The sequence below is a fragment of the Rhinatrema bivittatum genome, chromosome 1 (assembly GCF_901001135.1).
Source record: "Rhinatrema bivittatum chromosome 1, aRhiBiv1.1, whole genome shotgun sequence".
Taxonomy (NCBI): domain Eukaryota; kingdom Metazoa; phylum Chordata; class Amphibia; order Gymnophiona; family Rhinatrematidae; genus Rhinatrema; species Rhinatrema bivittatum.
Window position 1 is genome coordinate 304,648,809 of NC_042615.1, and position 27,943 is coordinate 304,676,751.

General features: G+C 47.6%; 1 protein-coding gene across 1 annotated transcript in view; it reads left to right on the forward strand.

Annotated features, from left to right (window-relative positions):
- CENPE (centromere protein E) overlaps positions 1-27,943 on the forward strand; it is a 691,519-nt gene that overhangs the window by 252,709 nt on the left and 410,867 nt on the right. The window contains 1 exon segment of the mRNA XM_029608709.1: positions 27,788-27,922. Coding sequence (XP_029464569.1) covers positions 27,788-27,922 — 135 coding nt within the window.

Genomic DNA, 27,943 nt, shown 5'->3' on the forward strand with positions numbered 1-27,943 from the left:
TCTCCCCCTGTTCTATGTAAGACAACTTTGTCACTGTTTTTTATGGTTGCAATGTAAACCGGAGTGATAATCAACTCTGTTATTTGAACTTCGGTATAGAAAAGTTATAAATAAATAAATATCTCCTCTGCTCCTCCTTTCCTCCAGGGTATACATATTTAGGTCCTTCAACCTCTCCTCATAAGTCATTTGAATGGGACTTCCCATCATTTTGGTTGCCCTTCTCTGGACCGCCTCAAACCTATCTCTGTCCCTTTTGAGATATGGTCTTCAGAACTGAACACAGTACTCCAGGCCTCACCAAGGCCTGTACAGGGATACAGGCCTCACCAAGGACCTGTACAGGGGGATTATCACTTCCTTTTTCTTACTAGATATTCTTCTCTATGCAGCCCGACATTCTTCTAGCTTTAGCTATCACCTTGTTACATTGCTTCGCCATCTTTAGATCGCTAGATACTATTACCACAAGGTATCTCTTCCGTTCCTTGCACAGCAGCGCTTCACCCCCCCCCCCTATCATCGTGTACAGTTCCTTCGGATTGCCACATCCCAGATGCATGACTGTACTTCTTGGCATTAAATTCCAGTTGTCCTATCTTTGACCACTCTTCAAGCTTCCTTAAATCACATTCATTCTCTCCACTCCTTCCAGCATGTCCACTCTGTTGTAGGTCTTAGTATCACCCGTAAATAGACAAACTTTACCTTCTGTCCTTCCCGCAATGTCGCTCACAAAAACATTGAACAGAACCGATCCCTGCGGTACTCCACTTAACACCGTTCTCTCTTCAGAGTAAGTTCCATTTACCATCATAATGTCTTCTATCCGTCAAGCAGTTTTTAATCCATGCTACCACCTTGGTGCTCAATCTCAAGCTGCTCATTTTGTTCACGAGTCTTCTATGTGGGACCATATCAAAGGTTTTACTAAAATCCAAGTAAATCACATCTGAAATCCAGATAAATCATCCTACCCTGGAGAAAGGTTCCTGGAAAGCTATTCAACCTTCCTCAGAGATATCTATGGCTGTTTGCCCTCAGGGAAAGGTTCCTGGAAAGCTATTCAACCTTCCTCAGAGATATCTGTGGCTGTTTGCCCTCAGGGAAGGCGTTCTCAGTCTCCTTTTGTTGCCCGAAATCAGGAGGTCCCTGAGGATCTGCATACCAGTCGCTTACAGCAGGCCATGGATCAAATCTCCATTATTAAAAGCCTGTTTTTGTCTTTGCATCCTGCCGTCTCGCCTCCACACCTTCCAGGTCTGGGTGGGGATGGGATTCCAGACCGTACTCCTCCCTCTCCAATACAATCAATATCTCTGCCTCCAGTATTCCAGCTGATCCCCTGGAAGAGCCTCCTGACCATTCGTCTCCTCCAGAGTTCCTGACCTATTCATGGAAAATCTGGGCAATCTGTTGGGGGTAGAGGTTTGTAAGTTACCTGACCCTCGAGAGGACATCTTCGGAATTCTGAAAATCCTGGAAGTGCTGGCTGAGCCCTCTGCTCTTTTGTCACATAAGATCCTTGATGCGGTACTATCTATAATGTGGGAGTCTCCAGAAAGCTGGATCTAAAATTGATTGCAAAAGCTGTGACATACGGAGTTGTCCAACTCCCGCATAAGTCAATGGTTGTAGAGTCTGCTATGAAACTTGCAAAGAAGTCAAGATTACATACATCTACTCCGCCGCTAAAAGAACAAAGACTGCTTAATGACTTCGCCAAGAATTCTTTTCAGAATGCAATGCTAATCTCCCGGATCCAGCAGCACCAATTCTATATAGTATAGTATTTGAGTGTCTGCAATTATTGAAGCCCTTCTTTCTCTTAGTTACAAGCCAACCAATCACACCTCAACCCTTTTTAGATGTGGAAGAGGGGTTGCGACACTTACTGAGAGCAGTTTACAAATCCTTCGAAACCTCTTACCAAACTTCCTCCTCGCTGCTTGCCGAATAGCCAGGCTTCGTTCCAGTTCCATTAGGGAGGGCATCCATGACTGGCTAGCCAATCTGCTTATATTAAAGATAATAACCTGTTCTGCGACAAGCTTAAGGGCACAGTGGCCCAGATAAATGAGCAGAATGTAGCAGTCCAATCCCTCTTGGGGACATAGAACTCTCAGGCTACAGGGAAGTGTTTTTACCACCAGTATCGTAAGCCTTGCTACTATCAGCATTAATCGTATGGGAGTTTCCAGCCTTTCAGGCCTCAACTGTACCAACCTTTTCAGCCAACTTGTTCCCAATCCCAACCTGCCCAACTGAGGGACCGGAAACAGCAAAAGCCCTCTCAGCAGAGTATCCCAGAGCAGCCTCATTCTTCTTTGTTAGGCCAGCCACAGCCTCACTTACCAGTAGGAGGCAGAATAGACCATTTTTCTTCTGAGGGAAGCCACATTACTTCTGATCAGTGGGTCCTACAAATCGTCCGCGAAGGTTGTCTTCTGAATTTCATCACCCAGCCTTCCCTTTCCAATCACACCAGACAGTTGAAGGATGCTTCTCAACTACCTCTTCTGGAACAAGAAATTCAGTTCTTACTCCGTCAACAGGCCATCCAACTGGTGTCTAAACACCTTGTCAACTCAGGTTACTACTCCCAATACGTCTTCTTTCCAGAGGTCCAGTGGTCTCTGACCACTTCTAGACCACCTCTCCCTAAACAAACACCCTCAGAAGGAAAAGTTCAAGATGACATCAGTCAAGCTGATTCTACCCTTCATTCAGAGGAACGATTGGATGTGTTCATTGGATCTCAAGGATACCTACACCCATATTCCAATACATCCTTCCTGCTGGCAGATCCAGGTAGCTTCATGACACTACCAGTACAAGGTCTCACTCTTTGGCCTTTCCTCTTCTCCAAGAGTTTTCACCAAATGTTTGACTGTGGCAGTGGCTCACCTACAACACCAGGGAATCCAGTGGAATCAACCATTACTTAAGATATGCCATAAAAACATAAGATATTCCATATTGGTTCAGACCAAGGGTCCATCAAGCCCAGTATCCTGTTTTCAACAGTGGCCATTCCAAGTCACAAGTACCTGGCAGGTAGCGAAACATTAGATAAATCACAACCTACTATTACTTATTACCATAATAGCAGTTTATGGATTTTTCCTCTAGGAACTTATCCAAACCTTTTTTAAACCCAGTTACACTAACTGCTGTAACCACATCCTTTGGATATGAATTTCAGAGCTTAGCTATGTGCTAAGTGAAATAATTTTCTTCAATTTGTTTTAAATGAGTTACTTGCTAACTTCATGGTATGCCCCTGGTGTGAGAGTCTGGAGTCGCTGGGATTCCTCATCAACTACGAAAACTCGGTACTCAAACATACCCAGATGCTACAATTCATAGGGGCCAGTATAGACTGTCAAGTCTTGGGCCTTCCTCCCCCAGAAGAGGATCAATTGCATTCAACTTTACTCGGAATTGCTCCTCAACTTGACGGTCACTATGTGCCAGATCCTTGTACTCCTACGTCACATGGCAGCAGCCATCTATGTGGTATCTCACACTCGTCTACATATGCAGCAGCACCAATGGGGCTTAAAATCTCAATGGACCCAATGCTCTCAACTAATGTTGCCAAAAGTAACTTTGTCGGACTCCATACAGAAAGAAATTTGTTGGTGGTTGAATGTCAGAATCTTAACTATAGGAGCTCCTGTTCACGGACCCTCCCACAGCCTAACACTCACCACGGATGATTCCACGCAAGGTTGGGAGGGGGGCACATCTGCTGCACTACAAGACTCATAGATGATCACAAGAGAGAGTCATTCCAGATCAATCGCCTGAAACTCAGAACCATGAGATATGCTCTAATAATCTTTGCTCATCTACTGCAAGGCCACAACCTCATGATTCATATGGACAATCAAGTAGCCATGTTTTATGTGAAGAAGCAAGGGTGGCTTGGGATACTGGCTGCTTTGCAGAGAGGTGGTATGGATCTGGAAGTGGGCCCTCGACAACTCAATAACACTAAGGGCCACATATTTGACAGGAATAGCAAACACATTGGCAGACCAGTTAAGCAGAGTGTTCCATCCTCACGAGTGGTTTCTCAACCAGTCTGTGACTGACAAAATCTTTTCTACAGTGGGATCAGCCTTGGTTGGATTTTTTTTGCCACTGAAAGAAATTGGAAATGCTACAATTCAGTTCGGTCTGTCCCAGCTGACTCAGAAGAACACAGGATGCCTTTCTCATACTGTGGATAATGGGTCTTCTGTATGCATTTCTCAGATTCCTCTCATCTCAAGAATGGTTCAGAAGATGATCCGAGACAGGGCTCGCATGATTCTCATAGCACTGGCGTGGCTAGGGCATCTCTGGTTTGCATATCTGGTTCAATATTCCGAGAGCAGTCCAATATCTCTTGGTCAAGAACTAGATCTCTTAACTCGGGAGGGGGGCTCCCTTCTTCACCCTCTCCACTCATCCCTCCTGACTGCCTGGATGTTAAACAAGTCTTGCAGAGCTTAACTCTTTCGGCTGATATTCAATGAGTTATTGCAGCAAGAAAGCAGTCAACCAGGCGTAACTATTCCTTGACGTGGAAATATGTTACTTGGTGTCAAGATCATTGCATTAACCCATTTTCCTCTTTACCCAAAAAGAAGAAAATGGGTTAATGCAATGATCTTGACACCAAGATTCTAGATTACTTCATCTCACGGACTCTGGCTTGGTGACATCTTCCATACAAATCAATTTAAATGCTATAGCGGCTTATGAGTGGGAGAAAGATTCCTCTGTGGCTTTCCATCCTAAATTCCTACCTAAGGTAGTTTCACATCAAGTCATATCACTGCCTACCTTCTTTCCTAAACCACATAAGAATAAATAAGAGAGACTGATCCATTCTTTGGACTGCATTAATGAAGGCAGTCCAAAGAGGGCATAGGCTTACTATAAAAAAAAAAAGACTCCGCCTCACTGACACTCGGCACAATTGTTTCTTATTTAATCCTAACTCCCTGGGAGTAGCAGTCTTCAAGAGAACAATCTCTCACTGGATCACTGATTGTATTCAGTTCTGCCATAAACTAGCACATGTGCTCTTAGTGGGGTCCATTACTGCTCATCAAGTGCGAGCCACAGCATTCTCCATTGCACATCTACCGAATTGATGTATGTAGAGCGGCTACCTGATCATCAGTCCATACTTTCACTGCTCACTACTGCCTAGACCAACTAGCGACTTCAGATAGAAAGATGTCCACAGGGGATTTAGGGTAACAAAAAAAACCCCCATTAAAATAAAGAATGAAGGTAAGTCAGTCGCGATCCAGGCACTGCAACGGTGTCTTTACTACTTTTTTCTTTATAACCCTAAGCTTGGGTCTCCGAAATAGCATGGCTAATTCAGCTTGCTTATCAACAGAAAAAAGCAATTTTGCTTACCGTAAACGGTGTTTTTTGTAGATAGGATGAATTAGCCATGCATACCCTCCCTCCTCCCTGGACATGTTTTTCTGTTTCTTTCTGACCATGGTACATGGTGCTGTCATTTAGTTTTTACGAACTGAGTAGACCGATGACGTGCTGCATGCGGGAAGTTCCACACAGGTGCAGCAGAGCAAAGCTCTGTCTTGAAGAGAGAATGTCCCTGAGAGCTCCATCGATAACATCATCCAAATAGCATGGCTAATTCATCTTACTATCTACAGAAAACACCATTTATAGTAAGCAAATTTGTTTTTTCTTCTTGGTAACGTTTAGCTGTTGAAGGCCCATAAAAATACCATTTCTCTTGCTTATATTTCAGTTTAACTGCAGGGATAGTTCTGTATTGCTGTGTTGCTCAGATACTTCCAAGGTTTTTACTTTCAGAGAGGGTTGCATTCAAGTTTGATCCCAAATATGTATGAAGTTTCAAGTGGATGTTATCTCCTATTATTGATGTATATATTTCAGGGGGTTTCGTTGTGCAGAATTTTTTCTCGTTTTCCTTCAAGGAATGTAATGTCTTTGACCTCTGTTCATCAGTATAACTTCACTGGACTCGCTGTACTAGCCTCTTAAAAGTACTTTCCATTTCAACCTGTTACACCAGTCCAGACAGAGGGGTTATGTCTCCCTACCAGCAATTTGGAAGCAGAGCACAGAAACCTAATATTTCCTAGCGTGTAGTCAGATGGACTCAGGACCAATGGGTTGTGTGCTTCCCTGCTAGCAAATAGAGACAGTCAGGTTTCAAAGCTGACATCACCCTAGATATACCCCTTCAGTGACCTCAGCCATTCAGTATCTCTCCGTCTCCTAGCAGGTGTGGATTGAGCCTTCCCTATCAGGAACATAGTACTCTTTAGAAGAGGAAATTTTACCTTTAAATTGGAGAGGGCTCGAGCCCCACTCTCCTGCGGTTATACCTAAAGGTCCCTTCCCCAGTTGAGAATTTCTGAGGTGATTTCAGATATCCCTCAGAGGTGTGCCTTGGTCCGGTAGCTGGTTCCTGGCGTGGACTTTGCTGCTGAAGCAGCTGAAAGGCACCGGGTGCAGGAAGCTGAGCGCGGCAGTGATGGCCAAAGCCCTCTCCCCCCACAGTCAAGACAGTCTCTATACTCAGCCAGTAAGCGCTGAGCCCAGGCAAGTAAAAAAGAACTCAGACGATTCAGAGACGTGGAAGGGTTTTGAGTCTTTCCTACGGTCTCCTTGCTCTGCGCACTGTACCAACGATGTTCCCAATCCCGTTAGGGCAAGGGAAGGAGGTTTCCAAGCTGGTTGAATGGTCCTGTTCCCCCCCCCAATGGGCTACGCCCTGCTTCAGAGTCTGTGGGCACTCCAAGTGGCAGACCGCGGTGGCACCATCTCGCATGCGGTTTTGTGCAGCGCCATTTTTGCCAATTGACCATCGGTACGCACAGTGCAGGCTGGTTCTGTTGTGCGCCTAATGCGTGCATAAGCGCATGCACACACATATAATCACCTGCATACCTGCGCACATAAGTACACGCATACATTCGCGCGCAACCAGATGCTTATACTACATGCGTTGGGGTTAATTTGTGAGTGCTCAGGCTCTAACTGGCTGAATGCACAAGCTACAGTTAGCTATTGCTCTTGCAACAAAGAAGCACAAGCAACACTCCCTTTGTGCTGCCTGCCATATTAGGGCTGCACAGTCTGACCTAGAATCCTTCCTGTGTCAGCACTGTGAGGAAGCCCAAAGAGGGCTGGACTGTCAGAACTTCTCCAAGCCCGGCTCCTCCCAGTCAGAGGATGTCAGCCACAACCTTATCTGGTAGCACCCCGGATCTGAGAAATCCATGAGCTGTGTCATCCCTAGGAGAAGGCAGTTCAGTGGCCCCTACCCCAGTTTTTCCTGGGCTAGGTATGGACCCGGTGACCTTTTCTTGGGTGGAATTCTTTCAGGGCCTTGCCCGGTCTGAGCCCCAGTTGGGAAGGCCTTGTCCTCCCAGTCCTATCAGCATGCCTAGGAACATGCCTCACCTCACCAAGGGGTATTCCTGATGGGACCCTGACATCACGGATGACGATGAGGCTGCAGACTCATTGGAGGATGGAGAAATCTCTCCAGGCCTGGAACCATACTGGACTATGCTATGTTTTTCCACAGAGATGAATTGCCGGCCCTGGTCTCCCAGACTCTGAAGACTCTGGGAGTTCCCGGCACGGACCCTATCTCTGAACCAAGGCTCTTTCACAAAGCATACACTGAACATGAACAAACTCAATAATCTAAGGCACAACAAAGAGCAAGAATATACCCAGTAACAGTAGAGTTGATATTAATTTATTTTAGTTCTTATTTTCTCTTTTTTAATTATTTAACTAATGCATGTGATTCTTATATTTTTTTTCCTCTTTTTACACTATAAATTCTAACATATCTAAAACCTTTTTATAAAGTAATGTTATGTATTTATTGTATCTTTTCCCTTTTATGATTACTTTTATTGATTTTGAACTTTTTGTAAACTGTTGTGATGGAATGTATCTTAATGACGATACATAAAACCTGATAAATAAAATAAAGTAATCCCATCCTGGTATCTCTACGGAAAGCCTCTTGTTATTTCCCGATGCTGAAAACTATCCAGTAGTTGATTGACCTGGAGTGGGATGCCCTGGAAGACAGTTTTAAAGAAGGTTGGGTCTTGGAAGCCTTGTTCTCTCTGGACCCGGCGGTCAACGAACACTGTTTCCCGAAACTGGGCATCCTGGTCTGTGCCATCTTGAAGTGAACAGCTATCCCAGTAGAGGGAGGAATGGCCTTGAAGGATGCACATGATAGGCAGTTGGAGTCCATCCTTAAGCATTGTGACAGCAATGGCACTGCAGATCGCTTTCTGTTGTGCCCTGGTGGCTCGTTCGTGTCTGCTTCTCTCTCTCTCTCTCTCTCTCTCTCTCTCTCTCTCTCGAGCAGATAGCTCAGGGCTACATCCCAGGGAGGCGATGTAGCCTGCCCGGCAAGCTTTGACCTAGTGCGTACCTCGGTCAGAGTTGTAATCTCAGTGGTGGCAGCCAGAAGACAGATATGGTGGCAAAATTGGTCAATGGACGTGACCTCTAATTCAAACCTCACAAAGATGCCCTTTAAGGGATCCCTTCTATTCAGTAGCAAATTGGAAAAGCTAGCCAGTAAGTAGGGTGAATCTCTGGAAGATAAGAAAAAGAGGTCACAGCATCCTTCGCCCATGCCCTCATGGCCAGGGGCTCCCAGCACTTCTGGCTCTACATAAACTCGTCATTTAAGACATCTCTGCCCTCAGGAAGGTCTCACTCTTTGGAGCCAACAACCAAAAAGAGAAACTGGTTCGGGCTCAGGTTTGACCCAAACTTCCCAATGAAGTTTGGCCGACCCATCAATGGGATGAGGAGAAAGGGAGTTGACTATTCCTCTTCTATCAGAGGTGGGTCGAGATCACGTCTGACAAATGGGTACTGGACATCAAATGAGAAGGATTCACTCTAGAATTTCACAGCATCCCTCGGGACATGTTCATATCATCACCTTGCCACTGTGAGTGAAATCTACGTTGATAAGGCTGTTTAGTTTGAGGGCTATAACCCCGGTACCTGCACCCTAGGAAAATATGGGGTGTTATTCCTTCTATTTCATTGTATCCAAGAAGGAGAGTTCATTTCACACCATCCTGGATCTCAAGAGTGTCAGTCGTCATTTGTGGGTAATTCACTTCTGCATGAAAACTCTTTGCTCCGTCGTCATGGGTGAACAACCAGGAGAGTTCTTAACATCCCTGGACCTCTTAGAGGCCTACCTTCATATCCCAATTCGTCAAGACCACCAGCGTTTCCTATGCTTTGCTGCCATTATCAGTTCCGGGCATTGCTCTTCAGCATGGCAACTGCCCGCAGAACATTCTCCAAAATTATGGTGGTCATAGCGGCTGCACTGAGGAAAGAAGGGATCCTGGTGCACCCTTACTTAGATGACTGGCTGATCTGGGCGAAGTCGTTGGAAGAGAACCTCCAGGTGACCAGCAGGGTTGGGTCTCTGCTTCAGGAACTCGGTTGGGTCGTGAACATGGACAAAAGCACTCAAGCCCTCCCGGTCCTTAGAGTACCTAGGAGTCTGGTTTGACACCAAGCAGGACAAGGTCTTCCTCCCTCACTTGAGGATAAGGAAACTGATGTGCCAAGTGCGTTGGTTGACAAACACAATGCACCCCAGGGTGTGGAGCTATCTGCAGGTCCTTGGCCTGATGGCATCAATCCTGGAGGTAGTCCCGTGGGCGGGGGTACATGTGCGGCCACTCCAATGCTCCCTGCTGTCACGTTGGAACCCACTGCCTCAAGACTACTCGATTCACCTCCGCCTACCAATGGAAGTATGTTCTCAGGTCCAGTGGTAGCTACAGGAAATGCATCTAAGCCAAGTGTGTAAGCCTGTCCCCACCGAACTGGCTAGTCCTCATGATGGACGCAAGCCTCTGAGGGTGGAGAGGCCAGGGTCAGGAATTGACAGTCCAGGGGTGATGGACCAAGGAAGAGATGCACTGGAACATAAACCGCCTGGAAGCCCAATCTGTCAGATTAGCAGTTGAGCCACAGCCTCCAGGGACAAAGCAGTCCATGTGATATCAGACAATGCAAAAACGTTAACCTACATCAACCGCCAGGGAGGAACCAAACTCCACAGTGTCTGGAGATAAACCCCCTTATGGGAAGGGTGGAGTTAAATCTACAAGGGACCGCTGCCTCCCTCATCACGGGAAAAGACAATGTCAGAGCAGACTTTCTCAGCAGGGAGAATCTGGATCTAGGGGAATGGGCATTGTTGACCAGAGCCTTCCAGCTTCTAGTAGATTGCTGGGGCCTCCCATCCATCGACCTACTGGCCACATCTTACAATGTGAAGTTCCCCCAATTCTTTAGTCAGAGAAGAGATCCTCGCTCCCAAGGGATTGACGCCCTTGTCCAGATCTGACAAGAGAAGGACTTACTGTTACCTTCTCTCCGTGGCCTCTGCTGGGCAAGGTCATTTGCAAGATCAAACGCCACAGAGGATTAATCCTTCTGGTGGCTTCAGATTTGCCCAGACACCCTTGGTATGTGGAAGCTTTGGAGAACCCCCTGTGCCTCCACATGTACAGGGACCACCTCCAACAAGGTCCAATCCTTCACGAGGACCCAACTCTGTTTTGACTTTCAATTTGAGCCTTGAGAGAGCTCGCCTGACAAAGCATAGATATTCAGCGGCTGAAATTGCCACCTTGCTCTGCGTGTGGAAGTTCTCGATGTCCCTGGCATACTTGCAGATCTGGAGAATATTTGAGGCCTGGTGTGAGGAATGCGGGGTGCCCCTTTGGTCAACAAAGATCACCATGATTCTGGAATTCTTACAGGACGACCTGAACCAAAGGACTGTCCTTCAACTCCTTGAAGGTCCAAGTGACGGTGCTCTCCTGTTTGAGGAGAGGTGAACGAAGCCTGCCTGTCAACACATGGACTTGGCCCATTTCCTAAAAGGATTTAAACATCTCCAACCACCTTTAAAGTGGGCAATCCCCCTATGGAACCTCAATCTAATATTGGACGATTTAACAGGGCCTTCCTTTTGGCTGCTGCGCGCTCTGTCTCTAAGCCTGTTAATGCTGAAGACTGTATTGTTGGTGGCAATATGCTCGGCTCGTCGCATCTCTGAATTACAGGCGTTGTCATGTTTAAAGCCATTCCTCCGGTTAACTCCAGGAATGTTGCAGCTTCGCACCATCCTTCCTTCTTGCCAAAGGTAGTCTTGGAGTTTCACCTGAAACTGACCATTTCCTTACCGTCCCTAGAGAGACACAAGGACTTTGAAGACTACCACCTCCTATGCCACTTAAACTTCAGTAGGCTATGAGTATGGTATCTAGAACGCACAGAACCGGTGTACAATATGGACCGCTTTTTTGTTCTTCACAGTGGAAGAAAACAAGGCAAAGCAGCTTTGCAAGCTACCATAGCTCACTGGATCAGGGAAGTGATCACGGAAGCTTATGTAGAGGTAGGAAAGCCTTTACCCCTTCAGGTTAAAACTCATTCCACTAGGGCCCAGGCAGTATCCTGGGTGGAAGCTAAGCTACTGTCTCCCGTCAACATCTGCCAAGCAGCAACATGGCCTTTCCTGGCATGTAGCCAGATGGACTCAGAACGAATGGGTATAGTATGCTCGTGCTAGCAGTTGGAGACGGATCTGACGTCAGCACGGGTATATATACCCCCACAGGAAGCGTAGCAACTTAGTAATTTCCGTCTCCAAAGCAGTTTGGAGTACCTGCACGCTCACGGAGCGTGTTTTCCAAATCTACTTTCTATTTTCTACTTTCTTTTTACCAAGACTTCTACAGCATCGAGCCCTGCACTCCTGCGGTGATACCCTAAGGTCCCTCCCCCAGTAGAGTTTCCGGGGGTGATTTCCGTGATCCCCCGGAGGTGTAAGTCCTCGGTCCGGCCGAATCGCGGCAGGGTCGCAGCCCCTGGGCGAGGTTCGGGTGAGACATACGAGGTGCCTCTGTCCCAGCGTGGACGAGGCAGCGGGTGCATATCCTCAAACGCGGCGGTGAAGGTACTTGCCCTCTCCCCCCGCAGCCGGAGACCGCCCGGGTTCCAGCCGGGAAGCGCCGAGGATCAGGTAAGGTGTACATCTATTGCTTTTGGTCTCAGAGGACTCGAGGATCGGCGGCGTGGCACGCCGTGGAGGGCGCCATTATTGTGGCCTTGTTCAGATAGTGTGTGCCCGAGATAGGCGCATGTCTCTGACTGAGCACATATTCTCTTTTTCATTGTGCTTATATTGCATACCATTGTGCTTGTATTGCTACCCGCTTATTGCTGAGCGCATATTGCACACCATTGAGCGCGTATTTGCTAACCGCTTACTGCTGGGAGCCTATTGCATACAATTGAGTGTGTATTGCCAACCGCTTCTTGCTGAGAGCCTATTGCATACAATTGAGTGTGTATTGCCAACCGCTTCTTGCTGAGAGCCTATTGCATACAATTGAGAGTGTATTGCTAACCGCTCATTTGCTGAGAGCATATTGAATAGCATTGGGTGTGTATTGTTACCCGCATATTGCTGAGAGCATATTGCATACACTCTAGCGTGTTTTCCTGACCGCATATTGCTGAGTGAATTGCTGCTGCATATTATGCTTGTGCGCCTGTTGTATTTAAGCGCATACTGCTGCCGCATATTGTGCGTCTGTTGTATTTAAGCGCATATTGCTGCCGCATATTATTATTATTGTGCGCCTGTTGTATTAAGCGCATATTGCTGCCGCATATTGTGCGCCTGTTGTAGTTAAGCGCATACTGCTGCCGCATATTATTATTATTGTGCGCCTGTTGTATTAAGCGCATACTGCTGCCGCATATTGTGCGCCTGTTGTATTTAAGCGCATACTGCTGCCGCATATTATTATTCTTCTGCGCCTGTTCTATTCCGCGCATACGTTTCAATGGAACAGAACGCCTCAGCGTCTTCAGCGGGGGCGCCGCCTGCCTCTGGCATTAAAGCCCTAGGCCTCTGCTCTGCATGCCAGCTTCGAGCCACGCACAGTGAAGAGCCAGACTCCCTATGTGCCCAATGTGAGGAGCGGGAGAGTGAGGAGAATGGGACCCTCGGGCCGGGCCCAGTCTCAGCCTCGATTTGCGGACAGTTCCCCAGGGGCTACCCCGGATTTAGCGAGCAGTCTCGACCAATCAGGAATCCCGTGGGATCTTGTACCCCGGCGATTAGAGGCTGCTTCAATTTCCTGGGTGGATCTCTTTAAGGGGATTCATGCCTTTGTGCAGATGCAAACGGCTTCTGCGGTTCCTGTTGTTCCTGTTGTCCCTGTTGTCCCTGTTGTTCCTGTTGTTCCTGCTGTTCCTGCTGTTCCTGCGGTGGCTGCGACTGCGGCGGCTGCCGCTGCGGTAGCAGCCCCTGCGGATCCTGCTCCTGGACCCTCACACCCTTATCGTAAGCGGGACCTCCCGTCGCTGGACAGTCCAGATCAGTCGGACCAGGAGGTTTCACCGGATGACTCCGACCTCCCGGACGAGGGGGACCGTCCCCCTGGAATTGAGCCATATAGAACCATGAGGCGGTTCTTCCCTAAGGAGGATCTCTCAGACCTGGTGTCTCAGTGCCTGGCGGAGTTGGATATTGCAGGTCCCAGCGCTACGGTACCCTCTGCGCAGAACCCCCTGCTGGAAGGTCTTCGTCCTTCAGCCCGCCATTTTCCATTCTTGCAAGCGGCACAACAACTGATAGATTTAGAATGGGCTGCACCAGCGGCTGCATTCAAAGGGGGTCGGGCCCTGACGCGCATGTACCCACTGACACCGGCTATACAGGAGCTGCTGGCATGCTCTCAGGTGGACGCCTTGATTAGCGCTGTGGTCAAGCGCACTATCATTCCAGTTGAAGGGGGGGCGGCCCTCAAGGAGCCTCATGACCGGCGCTTGGACGCCATTCTGAAACAGACTTTCGAGGTGGCAGCTCTATCTTTGCAGATTGCAACTTGCTGCACAGTGGTGACGCGTTCCTGTTTGTCACAGGTTAGGAACAACGCTCCTGCAGCAGACATGGAGTCAGCTCTCTCGTTCCTCACGGATGCTGTATCAGACCTGGTCCGGACAACAGCCAAGGGGATCTCATCCTCCGTAGCCGCCAGGAGGCAGCTCTGGATCCGGAAATGGTCAGCTGATGCGCCTTCAAAGACACGCCTCACCAGAATGCCCTTTAAGGGTTCTTTCCTGTTTGGCAGCGACCTTGATAGACTAGGCAGCACATGGGGCGCCTCTCCAGTACCTCGACTGCCGGAAGATCGGTTCAGGAGGAACCAGCGTGCCTTTCCAAGGCCCTCCAGGGGTAGAAGCTCCCAGCGCTTCGTTCCCTACAGGAGTCGCTACCAGGCACCTCGTCCTCATGCCCGGAATCAGTCCTTTCGGAGCAAGCAGCGCAAGAGGGGAGCAGGCCCGGACTCAGGGCCTGGCCGCGCCTCACAATGAGAATCCGCTGATCCATCTGGGGGACGGGGCCATAGGGGGCAGGTTAATCCCTCTTCTACCCCAGATGGGTCGAGATTACATCGGACCATTGGGTCCTCGCCATTATCGGAGAGGGTTATTATCTGGACTTTCATCGCCTCCCTCCGGACAAGTTTGTGGAATCTTCCTGTCCCACACACAAGAAGACAGCATTGGAAGCTACCTTGGCGAGGCTCCTGTCCTTGAAAGCCATCATCCCAGTTCCTGCATGGGAAGTGAATTCTGGACACTATTCTATTTATTTCATGGTACCCAAGAAAGGGGGCACCTTTCGGCTTGTACTGGACCTCAAGTCAGTCAATCGATACTTAAGGGTCCCGAGGTTTCGTATGGAAACTCTGCGCTCCGTCAAGTACAGCCGGGGGAATTCCTCACGGCATTAGACTTGTCGGAAGCCTACCTACATATCCCGATCCATCCGGATCATCAGCGCTACCTACGCTTCAAGGTTCTAGGACGCCACTTCCAATTCCGGGCTCTGCCCTTCGGGTTGGCCACGTCACCGCGGACCTTCACCAAGGTTGGTAGTAGGCGGTGGCAGCGGCGCTCAGACGGAAAGGAATTCTGGTCCATCCCTACCTAGACTGGCTGATCAGGGCGAAATCTCGAGAGGAGAGCCATCGGACAACCGACAGACGGCTCGATACTGTAAGGCCGCGGTAGAAACAGTGCGGCAGTGTCAGGCGCACCCTTCCTCCCCGCACGCACAGTTCTCTTGACCTAGCGCCTGATGCTCTCTTCTAATTGCATGCAAATGCATGCCGCGGCTGTAAAGCGTTAGGGAAGGGTTATGCCCGCGCAACCCATTTTACTGTATAGGCGCTTAATACAGCGCCTATACAGTAACCTGGGTGCGCTGGTACCTGTCATTTCAAATGTCATTTCAAATGACATTTGAAATGACAGGCACCAGGAAGTGTAAAAATAAACATTTTTAAATACCTGTCGGAGGGCCACGTGGGTCCAGGCGGCCGGCGGGATCCGGGGGCGGGTGGTCGCGTGTTAAATCTAGGCCGCGGGCGGGTGGGCGCCTGTTCCAAGCGGGGGGGGGGGGCGGGTGGACGCGTGTTAGTTTCAGACGACCGGCGGTGGGAGCCGGAGGGCGGGTGGTCGCATGTTAAATCTAGGCCGGGTCGCATTCATTCACTGCCAGTGGGGGCTGCCGGCAGTGAATGAATGCAGCCCCCACCGGCAGTGAATGAATGCGCGCCTGTGCAACCTGTGCGCCTGTGCGACCCCTGCGATTCGGTGCTCAAGGCAGTCACATGCCGTGACGTCACGCATTCATTCACTGCCGGTGGGGGCTGCCGGGCAGCCCCCACCGGCAGTGAATGAATGCGCGCCTGTGCGACCCGGCCTAGATTTAACACGCGACCACCCGCCCCCCGGCTCCCGCCGCCGGTCGTCTGAAACTAACGCGCGCCCCCCCCCCCCCCCCCCCCCCCCTGCCGCCGCCGCCTGGAACAGGCGCCCACCCGCCCACGGCCTAGATTTAACACGCGACCACCCGCCCCCCGGATCCCGCCAGCCGCCTGGACCCACGCGGCCCTCCGACAGGTATTTAAAAATGTTTATTTTTACACTTCCTGGTGCCTGTCATTTCAAATGTCTGACAGGTTTTATGTGTCCCACAGCATTACATTTTCTCGATCATCTCTGTATCGCTTTTTTTTTTATTGTGTTTTATTGTTTTTGAGTATCTTAAGCGGTGTCGATGGATTTGTTACTAGACTCACAGTCCTAACATTTACTAGGGGGAGGCGGTAAACTAACACGTTAAGGCCGCGGCAAAACAGCGGGTTACTAAGGAGATAATCTGAGCGCGCGTTACGGTATCGGAGGGGAATAGCTAATTCCTTCATTATACAGCATTATACAGCTAATTCGTTCATTTACATGCCGCGTGCGGAAAGGGTTATGCGTCTGTTTTAAGAAGCGCTAAGGACGCGTGAAACTGGAGACTGTATCGCTGGATCGCCTTACGCGCCCGAATTGTGCGCTCCGAGCACGTTACAGACGGGCAATCTTCGACCGAACGATACTGTATCGACCCGAGAGTGATCGCCCTTCTGGAAAGTTTGGGCTGGGTAATCAACCTCAGCAAGAGTTGCCTACAGCCTTCCCAGTCACTGGAATACCTGGGAGTACAGTTCGACACCCGGGCGGACACAGTCAGTCTCACTACCAAGAGAAGGTTGAAACTTCAGACGCGTATCCAGTACTTGATGGGAGCCAGTCTGCCCATAGCTTGGGATTATCTGCAGGTTCTCGGTCTCATGGCATCCACCCTGGAGGTGGTGCCTTGGGCAAGGGCCCATATGAGACCTCTACAACACTCCCTGCTCTCTCGCTGGAGCCCCCGTCTACGGAACTATTCCACGCACCTACCTCTGCCGGCCAGAGTACAGACCCAGTTACGGTGGTGGTTGCAGTCCAACCACCTGAGCAGGGGGTCGAAGATGTCCTTCCACACGTGGACTCTGCTCACCACAGATGCCAGCCTGAGTGGCTGGGGTGCACACTGCGAAGGATTTACCGCACAAGGGCGGTGGAACAGAGAAGAGTCAGCGTGGAACATCAACCGTCTAGAGGCTCGGGCAGTCCGATTGGCATGCCTTCGATTTGCTCACAGACTAAAGAACAGAGCAGTCAGAGTGATGTCAGACAACGCCACCACGGTGGCATACATCAACCGTCAGGGCGGAACCAGAAGCCGACAAGTATCTCTGGAGATCGCCCCACTGATGGCTTGGGCAGAGGCAAATCTTCAGGACATCTCCGCCGTGCACATTGCCGGGAAGGACAACACCACGGCAGACTTCCTCAGCAGAGAAAGCCTAAATCCGGGAGAGTGGCAGCTGTCACCCACAGCCTTTCAGATGATTGTGGATCACTGGGGATTCCGGACATGGATTTACTGGTGGACAAGTCCAATGCTCAAGTACCCAGATACTTCAGCCACAAGCGTGACCCGTTCTCACACGGAATTGATGCCCTGGTCCATCCATGGCCTCCAGGGACTCTGCTATACGCCTTTCCTCCGTGGCCTCTGCTGGGCACCATCATCCACAAGATTCAGCAACACCGGGGCCTAGTTCTTCTAGTGGCACCAGATTGGCCAAGAAGACCCTGGTACGCGGACATGAGAAGACTACTGGCAGGGGAGCCTCTTCTCCTGCCTCCTCTCCGGGACCTTCTACGTCAAGGTCCCATCCTTCACGAGGATCCGGCTCAATTCTCTCTTACGGTCTGGCCATTGAGAGGGCTAGACTGAAGAAAAGAGGTTACTCGGAGCCCGTGATAGACACACTTCTCCGAGCTCGCAAGTTTTCCACATCCCTCACCTACGTAAGGATCTGGAGAGTATTTGAAGTATGGTGCGACACTCATGGCACCAATCCACATACGACTACAATCCCTATTGTGTTGGATTTCCTGAAAGATGGACTTCAGAAGGGTCTCTCCCTCAGCTCCATCAAGGTTCAGGTGGCTGCGCTGTCTTGCTATGGTCCCAGGAGGGATGGCAAGACCATTGCCAAGCATCCAGATATTTCTCGCTTCCTGAAAGGAGTCAAGCATATTCGTCCGCCACTGAAGTGGCCTGTGCTCTTATGGAACCTCAACCTTGTTTTGGATTTCCTCGCAGGATCCACCTTCAGACCCCTTCGGGGCCTGTCTCTCCGTTCTCTAACATTGAAGATGGTGTTCTTGCTGGCTGTCTGTTCAGCACGCCGCGTCTCAGAGCTACAAGCGCTGTCCTGCCGTGATCCCCTCAGAATCACTCCTGAGGCTATCCATCTTCGCACGGTTCCCTCCTTTCTACCGAAAGTGGTTTCACAGTTTCATCTTAACCAAACCATGTCCTTGCCTACCACGGCGGGTTTGAAGAAATCTGAAGAAGGGCGTTTACTACGCCATCTCGACATCGGCAGATTGCTGCCCAGATATCTGGAAGTGACGCAAGAAGTACGAAAGACGGACCATCTGTTCGTCCTGTACAGCGGGGTGAAGCAGCCTCGCGGTCCACCATCGCCCGCTGGATTAAAGAAGTTATCAAAGCAGCTTACGTGGAGGCTGGGAAGTCTCCGCCTCTACAAGTCAAGGCTCATTCTACCAGAGCACAAGCGGCATCCTGGGCGGAATCCAGGATGCTGTCGCCTGCTGAAATATGTAAAGCAGCGACATGGTCCTCCCTCCATACCTTCTCCAGGTTCTACCGTCTTGATGTCCAGGCCAGGGAGGACTCGGCCTTTGCGAGGGCGGTTCTACATGGTCCTCAGGCAGCCTCCCGCCCAGGCTGGGAGTAAAGCTTTTGTACATCCCATTCGTTCTGAGTCCATCTGGCTACACGCCAGGGAATGTTGAGATTACTTACTTATTTATTTATTTATTTATTTATTTAACATTTCTTTTATACCGATATCCGTTCGCACATCGTATCGGTTCACAGTGAACAAAAAACCATTGGGCAGTGCCCGTACATTTAACATATAACATAATATAATATGATGAACTAGGCAACATATAAATAAATTTTGGGAGGAGCCCTTACATATAACAGGCATCACTGGGTAGATGCTATGGAATATAACTATAACTATATACATGAAAGTGCAAAGTACAAAATCATCAGACGTAAAGGCGTTCATACCAAGATATCAGTATAACATTCATAGGGGGGTTTTATGTAATAGGGGGTGAGATGGAGTAGGCTTGCTGAAAGAGCCATGTTTTAAGTTTCTTTTTGAAAGTGGGGGTATAGGTCTCTATGCGGATATCATGGGGCAGTGAGTTCCATATGATGGGGCCGGCAAGAGAAAAGGCTCTGTTAATAGTGGAGGAGAGTTTAAAAGATTTAATAGATTGGGCACGGAGTGTTCCTTGAAGAGCTAGGCGTGTAGGTCTCTTGGAGGTACGAGGTAAGAGGGGGGGGGGGTTAAGCCAGTTGAGGTTGGAATTTACTAGACTCTTATGTATGATCGAGAGTGTTTTATAAAGAATTCGTGACTGTATAGGGAGCCAGTGTAATTCAATAAGTGTGGGGGTAATGTGATCTTTTTTCTTTGTGTTTGACAATATCCGAGCGGCGGCATTTTGTAGGAGTTGAAGTGGCTTAGTGTGTGTTGCAGGAATGCCAAGTAAGAGCGCATTACAATAGTCAATCTTCGATAAAATAATAGCTTGGAGGACTGTACGGAAATCATTGAAGTGTAGTAGGGGTCTGAGTTTCTTTATTGTTTGGAGTTTAAAATAGCAGTCTTTTATGATGGATTTGATGAATGGTTTAAATGAGAGGTGATTATCAATAATAACTCCTAAGTTGCGAGTGTGTGATGGGAAGTTGGTAGCTGAGTAAGCAGGAGGGATGTCTGGGATCGGTTGCCTATTAGATATGATTAATAGCTCAGTCTTGTTGGAATTAAGAGCTAGGTGCATGTCCTTTAGGAGTTGGTTGATAGAGGAAAGACAGGATTCCCAGCTGTGTAATGCAGTTTGGATGGTGTCAGAGAAAGGGAAGATGATTTGCACATCGTCAGCATAAATAAAATGCTTGATGTGCAGGTTAGTGAGAAGCGTGGTAAGGGGAAGCATGTATATATTAAATAGCGTGGATGAGAGTGAGGAACCTTGGGGTACACCTTGGGGAAGACTGATGGGATCAGATTCATTGTTGTCCATTGTGACAGTGAAAGTGCGATTTTGGAGATAAGATTGAATCCAGTCAATGGCCTTGCCAGTGATCCCAATATTTCTGAGTATGTTGAGTAGGACATCGTGATTGACTGTGTCAAACGCAGCCGAGATGTCAAGTAATGCAATAAGGTAGGAGGATCCGGAGTCGGTTCCTTTGATAAGGGTATCGTGCAGGGAGAGGAGCAATGTTTCAGTACTTAAATGCTTCCTGAAACCATATTGGGTAGGAGGGAGGATGTTGTTCTGTTCAAGGTGATCGGACAGGCGTGAGTTCACCAGCTTCTCAAGAACTTTGGCTAGGAGGGGTAGGTTGGACACCGGTCTGTAATTAGAAAGGGTGGTGGGGTCAAGATTGGATTTTTTGAGTAGCGGTTTAACTATAGCTTGTTTCAGAAAATTTGGGACAAAGCCATGCTCTAGGGAACAGTTAAGAATATTTGAAATGGGTTTGGCGATTACATTGTGTATAGATAGTAGGAGTTTAGAGGGAATAGTTTCAGAGGGATGTGTTGATGGTTTCATTTTCTTAAGTATGTTCTCTACTTCTAGGGAAGATGAGGACTCAAACGAGGAAAAGGAGACTGGAGAGTTGATATTGGGAAGACAGATGTTGAGGTTGTTGTGCGAGAACTGTGCCGTGATGGATGATACCTTGTTTTTAAAAAATTGAGCTATTCGTTGCAACGATTTGTCGAGGAGTTAGCTAGTTGTTGCGTGTGTATGAGAGAAGTCAGGTCAGCGACCATAGTGAAAAGAGCCTTGGGGTTATATTGCAGACCATTTATTTTTTTGGCGTAGTATTCCCGTTTAGAATGTAGGATGGAATTTCTATATTCATGCATGCGTTGATAGTAGAGAGTTTTGGTTGCGGGGGATTGGTGTTTGCGCCATGACCTTTCCGAAGCTCTGAGTTGGATTTTGAGATTTCTGAGGAAAGGCGTGTACCAAGGTTTCCTATTTTTTCGGTTGGGGTTGATAGTTTTTGTTATTAGGGGGCAATGTTCATTGGCAATGCTGAGTGTAAGGTTAACCCAGGAGGAGAATGCATTATCTGGGGATGATAGGTCAATTTGTTTGTCTATGTCCGAGCATGCTAGCGTGATGGTCTCTACATCACAGGATTTGCGAAATTTGAAAGATATGGGCTGACGGGGTGTGGACAAGGAGCTTACCTGATAATCTCCTTTTCCTTAGTGTAGACAGATGGGCTCAGCATCCTGCCCTGCTGCCTGTGTACATGGGTTTCACCGTTTCAAGGTAAGCCATGTCATTTCTTTACATAAGAGCGTACACTCTACCAGGTGTCAACGCCTTCCGGTTGTGACTGCTGGCGGTCTCCAGCTACGATCAATCGGTCAGGGGAATCCTGTTTCACTATTTCACTGAGCGTCGGTACACACATCCATAACAGCTTTTGCAAGGAAGATTACTAAGTTGCTACGCTTCCTGTGGGGGTATATATACCCGTGCTGACGTCAGATTCGTCTCCAACTGCTAGCACGAGCATACTATACCCATTCGTTCTGAGTCCATCTGTCTACACTAAGGAAAAGGAGATTATCAGGTAAGTAATCTCAACATTCCTTGCACACCTTCTCCAGGTTCTATCGCCTGAACGTCCAAGCCCGAGAAGACGCAGCCTTTGCGAGCGCGGTGCTAACGGGGACTATGGGCAGCCTCTTGCCCAATTTGGGAGTAGCTTTTATATATCCCATTGGTCCTGAGACCATCTGCCTCCAGCAGATTGTAGGGCAATTGGTGGTGCAACAGAATTTCTTCTTTAAGCCAGTCTCCTCCTTCGAGGGAATTTGAAAATTAAGAAATAGCGAATTAGGTAGGAGGATTTTTAGGGCCAGGCACATGGTACATCCAGGGTACCAATCCTACTTAGGAAGGGAATGGCAAATAAAATGGTGGATGTCATAATGCCTCTGTTTTGCTCCATGGTGAGACCGCACATTGAATACTGTGAGCAATTCTGGTCGCCGCATCTCGAAAAGGATTTGTTGCACTGGAGAAAGCAGAGAACAATCAAAATAAGGAGCGTGGAACAGCTCCCCTATGAGGAAAGGCTAAAGTTAGGACTGTTCAGTATAGAGAAGAGACCTAGGCCTCAGCCAGTGCCCCAGATTTGCCCGGCTACGGGGTTTTGACTGGATGCAATTGAGCATAACCAGTCACCACTTCCGATATCTGAGGATCTACCGGTAGGGGGCAGACTTTCTTTGTGGTCTGGTTGCCGGCCGTGACTTTGGATCAGTGGGTTTTGTCAGTCATTCCTCATGGCTATAGACTGAATCTTGTGACTGGTTCACTGGATTCTCTCCCATGCCCTCAGTGGGGTCCCTTGTAGCACTTGGAACTGCTTCAGAGGGAACTCTCTGCCCTTCTGATGGCCAGAGCAGTAGAACCTGTCCCTCAAGAGCAGCAGGGGTGGGGGTTTTACTCCGGTTATTTCCTTATTCCAAAGAAAACAGCCTCCGTCCTATTTTTGATTTGCGAGTCTTGAACACATTTCTCAAAAAGAAAGGTTGAAAATGGTATCCTTGGGCTCCTTGATTCCCCTCTTACAAAGAGGAGACTGGCTTTGCTCCCTCGACCTAAAAGACCTGTATACTCAAATCGAGATCCTCCCCAGTCACAGGAGGTATCTTTGCTTTGTGGTAGGCTGTCAACATTTTCAGATCCACGTGCTGCTGTTTGGCCTGGCCTCCGTGCCCCGGGTCTTCACGAAGGGTCTAGCTGAGGTGGGTTTTTGTTTGTGCCAACTTGGAATCCAGGTATTTTTGTACCTTAATGATTAGCTGATCAAGAGCGCCACGCAAGCGAGAGCAGCGTAGTCTCTTCGCTGAACTGTTCGGGTGTTGGTTTTCTAATCGACTACCCGAAATCCAATTTCTCTCCATCGTCATGGCTGGATTTCATAGGAGCTGGTTGGACATGGAACAGGCGAAAGCCTTTTGCCCCGTATAAGGGTGCACTCACTGCTAACCCTGGCGAAGGAGGTCCAGCACCACCAGCAGGTTTCCAGGCGGTATTTGCTACAGCTCCTGAGGCACATGGCCGAGACGGTCCATGACACCCCATTCACCCGCCTATATATGCGTGAAGCCCAGTGGACTCTAAGCTCCTAATGGCAGCAGGCCAATTAGGGCCTTTAGGTCCACATCCAGGTGTCCCTTATTTGGTGGAGGTCTCCATCCAATCTGGAGCAAGGGGTGCCTTTTCAGGCTCCTCCACACCAGGTTGTGCTTACCACAGTTGCATCCCACCTGGGCAGGGGTGCCCATATAGAAGGCCTCCGCACCCAGGGTCTGTGGACAGTTCAAGAAGCTCAGTGTCAGATAAATTTCCTAATTCAGACAGCCAGGTGGCGATGTGGTTCATAAACAAGCAGAGGGGCACTAGGTCTTTCCTCCTTTGTCAGGAAGCAGTGCAGATCTGTAGTTGGGGGATATCCCTCTGGGTAGTGTACTTGCCCGGTGCAGAAAACACCCTAGCAGTCAAGCTAAGTCGCAGATCCCACAAGTGGTCCCTGAAGCAGGAGCCTGCGGACCAGCTCTTCCATCTCTGGGGAACCCTAGATGTGGATATGTTTGCCTCCCCCTGCAACAGGAAAGTTCTTTTGTACTGTTCCCTGTCCAGGTTGAACAGCTAGCCTGCCATGGATGCCTTTGCTCTCCATTGGGGACTGGGCTTCCTGCATGCGTACCCTCCAATCTGTTGGTGATACTCTCGAAGCTTCACCAGGACCAGGGGACCATGATCCTTGTAGTCCCCCATTGGCCGAGACAAGTCTGGCTCCTGCTTCTGCGGGATCTCTCCCAGTAGGCCCTGATCCGTCTGAGGACTGCCCCAGACCTCCTCACATAGGATCAGGGCATATTGCGCCATCCCAACCTCCAGGCCCTGTTCCTTACAGGCCTGGATGTTGAAAGGTTGATCCTGCAGCTGTTTGACCCCTCAGAATAAGCGTCTCTGATCCTGGTAGTCTCAAGGTGGCCTTCCACTGGGAAGTCTTATGCTTTAACGTGGAGGAGGTTTGCAATCTCGTGAAAGCAGAACAGCCTTGACCCTTTCTCCTGTCTGATCCCAGAAGTTCGAAATTACCTGCTGCACCTTTCAGAGATCGGGCTTAAGACATACTCTGGGTGCTCCTGAGTGCCATAGGTGCGAACCGCCAGGTGGTGGATGGGTCGCCTGTCTCTGTGCAACCTCTTGTAAGGTGGTTCATGAATGGTTTACTTCAACTGCGGCCTCCCCTAAGGAATCCTGCAGTGTCCTGGGACCTAAATGTGGTATTGGCCCAATTGATGAAGCCGCGTTTGAGCCATTGCGCTTCTCTGCTCTCAAGCATTCCTGATAGCGGTCACGTCGGAATGCAGGGTCAATGAGCTGCATGCCCTGGTGACTTATCCATCCTACCCAAGGTTCTTCTCTGACCAGGTGGTCCCGCATACAAACCCTAAGTTCCTGCTGAAGGTGGTTACAGAATATCCACTATGATGCTTAGATCTCTTTCCTGGGTGGTAACTCCTAAGTTACAACATAACGCAAATAAAACACCTAAATAAATAAATAAACATTGTTTAACTACAGAAAGGGCTTATTTTTCCCTATATGCATCTCTTTGCCCTTGTCCACATTAAATTTCGTCTGCCATTTGGAAGCCCAATCTTCCAGTATCGCAAGGTCCTCCTGCAAATTATCACACTCTGCTTGAGATTTAACTATGCATAATTTTGTGTCATCTCCCAATTTAATCACCTCATTTGTCATACCCCTTTCCAGATCATCTATAAATCTATAAAATCTTCCCCAGCTTATATCTCTCTGAAGAAATTAACACGAAACTGTACTTAAGCATATGCAACACTATATTTTATCCTGTTACCAGATTCTATCAAGTTCAATGTTATTTACTTACTTATGTACTTATTAACCTGCCTTTTAGTTATTAACTGGTTAACCATATTATATACCTTTTCTCAAATTAACTATTTTATGTTTATTTATGTTTATTTATGTTTATTTATGTTTTATTATGTTTTTCTCAAATTAACTATGTTCAATGTAAACCGCTAAATGTTCAATGTAAACCGCTAAATGTTCAATGTAAACCGCTAAATGAAGCGATAGTTACGGTTCCTTAGCGATAGTTTTGGTTCCTTGTAAACCGGGGGGATATGTATACTATACAGGAACCCCGGTATATAAATTCTTTAAATAAATAAATAAATATATTAAAAAGCACTGGTCCAAGTTCAGATCTCTGAGGCACTCCACTGTTTACCTTTTTCCACTTTGAAAGCAGACCATTTAATCCTACTGTTTCCTGTCTTTTAACCAGCTTGAGATCCACAAAAGGCCATTGCCTCCTATCCCATGACTTTTTAGTTTTCTTAGAAACCTCTCATGTGAACTTTGTCGAATATCTTCTGAAAATCCAAATACACCACATCTACTGGTTCAATTTTGTCCACATGTTTATTTACCCCTTCAAAAAAAAATGTAGGAGATTTGTTAGGCAAGACTTCCCTTGAGTAAATCCATTCTGGCTGAGTCCCATTAAACCATGTCTATCTAAATATTTTGTGATTTTTATTCTTTATAACAGTTTCCACAATTTTTCCTGCCACTGAAGTCAGGCTCACCGTTCTATAGTTTCCTGAATCACCCCTGGAGCCCTTTTTAAATATTGGTGTTACATTGGCCATCTTCCAATCGTCAGGTACAATGGATGATTTTAATGATAGGTTACAAATTAATTGAAATAGATCTGAAACTTCATTTTTTAGTTTTCAGAACCCTGGGGTGTATACCATCCAGTCCAGATGATTTACTAATCTTCAGTTTGTCAGTCTGGCCTACCACAACTTACAGGTTCACCATGATTTGGCTCAGTTCATCTGAATCATCACCCTTGAAAACAGTCTCCGGAACGGGTATCTCCCCAACATCCTCTTCAGTAAACACAGAAGCTAAGAATTTGTTTAAGCTTTCCATGATGGCATTATCTTTAATCTCTCGATCATCTATCAGACCAACCGACTCCCTCACAGGCTTTCTGTTCAGATATATTTTTTAAAAAAATGTTCTTATGAGTGTTTGCCTCTACGGACAACTTCTTTTCAAATTCTCTCTTAGCCTGTCATCAACGTCTTACATTTAACTTGCCAATATTTATGCTTTATCCTATTTTCTTCTGATGGATCCTTCTTCCAATTTGTGAATGAAGATCTTGGCTAAAATAGCTTCTTCCACCTCACTTTTAGCCATGCTGGCAATAGTTTGACCCTCCTTTCACCTTTCTAAATGCTTGGAATGCATGGGGACTGCACTTCTAAGATGTCTTTTGTTGTTTTTTGTTTGTTTTTTTTAACAGTGGCCATGCCTGTTGCATACTCTTTACCTTTGTAGCTGCTCCTTTCAGTTTGTTTGGGGTTTTGTTTTGGTTTTTTTTGGGGGGGGGGGGGTTCTTGTTTGTTTGTTTTTGTAACTATTTTTCTCATTTTATCAATGTTTTCCTTTTGAAAGTTTAATGTTAGAGCCATGGATTTACTTATTGTCCTTCTAGTCATTAATTCAAATTTGATCATATTATGATCAATTATTTCCGAGTGGCCCCACTATTATTACCTCTCACCAAATCCTGTCTTCCACTGAGAATTGGATTTAAAATTCCTCCCTTACTAGTCTGTTCCTGAACTAATTGCTCCATAAAAGTGTCATTTATTCCATCCAGGAACTTTCTCTCTAGCATGTCCTGATGTTTCACGTACCCAGTCAATATTGGGATAATTGAAATGTCCCATTATTACTGCACTTCCAATTTGGTTAGCTTCCCTAATTTCTCTTAGCATTTCACTGTCCAGCTCACCATTTTGACCAGATGAATGCTAGAATACTCCTATCGCTATACTCTTCCCCATCACAAAAGGGATTTCTACCCATAAAGATTTGATTGTGCATTTAGTTTCATGCAGGATCTTTATCCTGTTGAAACTTTTGTCATCCCAGATATAAAGCACCGCACTGCCACCATGATGCTCCTCTCTGTCATTGCAATAAAAATTTTTACCCTGGTGTAGCACTATCCAATTGGTTATCCTCTTTCCACCATGTCTCTGAGATGCCAATTAAGTCAGTTATCATTCACTGCTATACACTCTAATTCTTCCATCTTACTTCTTAGACTTCTGGCATTAGCATACAAACATTTCAAACTCCTGGGTTTTGCCTGTCCTATGACTAGCTATTTAATACAGATACACACACTAAATAATACACCCCAATAGTTTACTTCTCCCCAAAACTTTTGAGTTCTAAAAATTTCCCCAAGCAGTACTCACCAATTCTTTTCAGTGAGGAGCAGGGTGATCCTCTCCTCTCAGTGCTCCCACTGGATTTTGTATGCTAAATCAATACTGAAAGAGAGAGCAAGAAGTATGAAAGACAAGGCTGATCAAAACAGAATTAGAATCAATCTTCAAGGCTTTGTGGGATGGCTTTATATATCTGTATACATTTTGGAATGCATATATTGATTGATTGTATTCCATTGCAGGGTAACACTGAAAACCTGTGTGAAGAACTCTGTCAAATGAAGCAGTCTTTTTATGATGCTGAAGCTGTGACTCGAGATGCTCAGAAAGACACTGCCTTTCTCAAGAGTGAAAACAGAGCGCTAAAAGAAGAAATGGTAAACTACATCGTTCAGTGG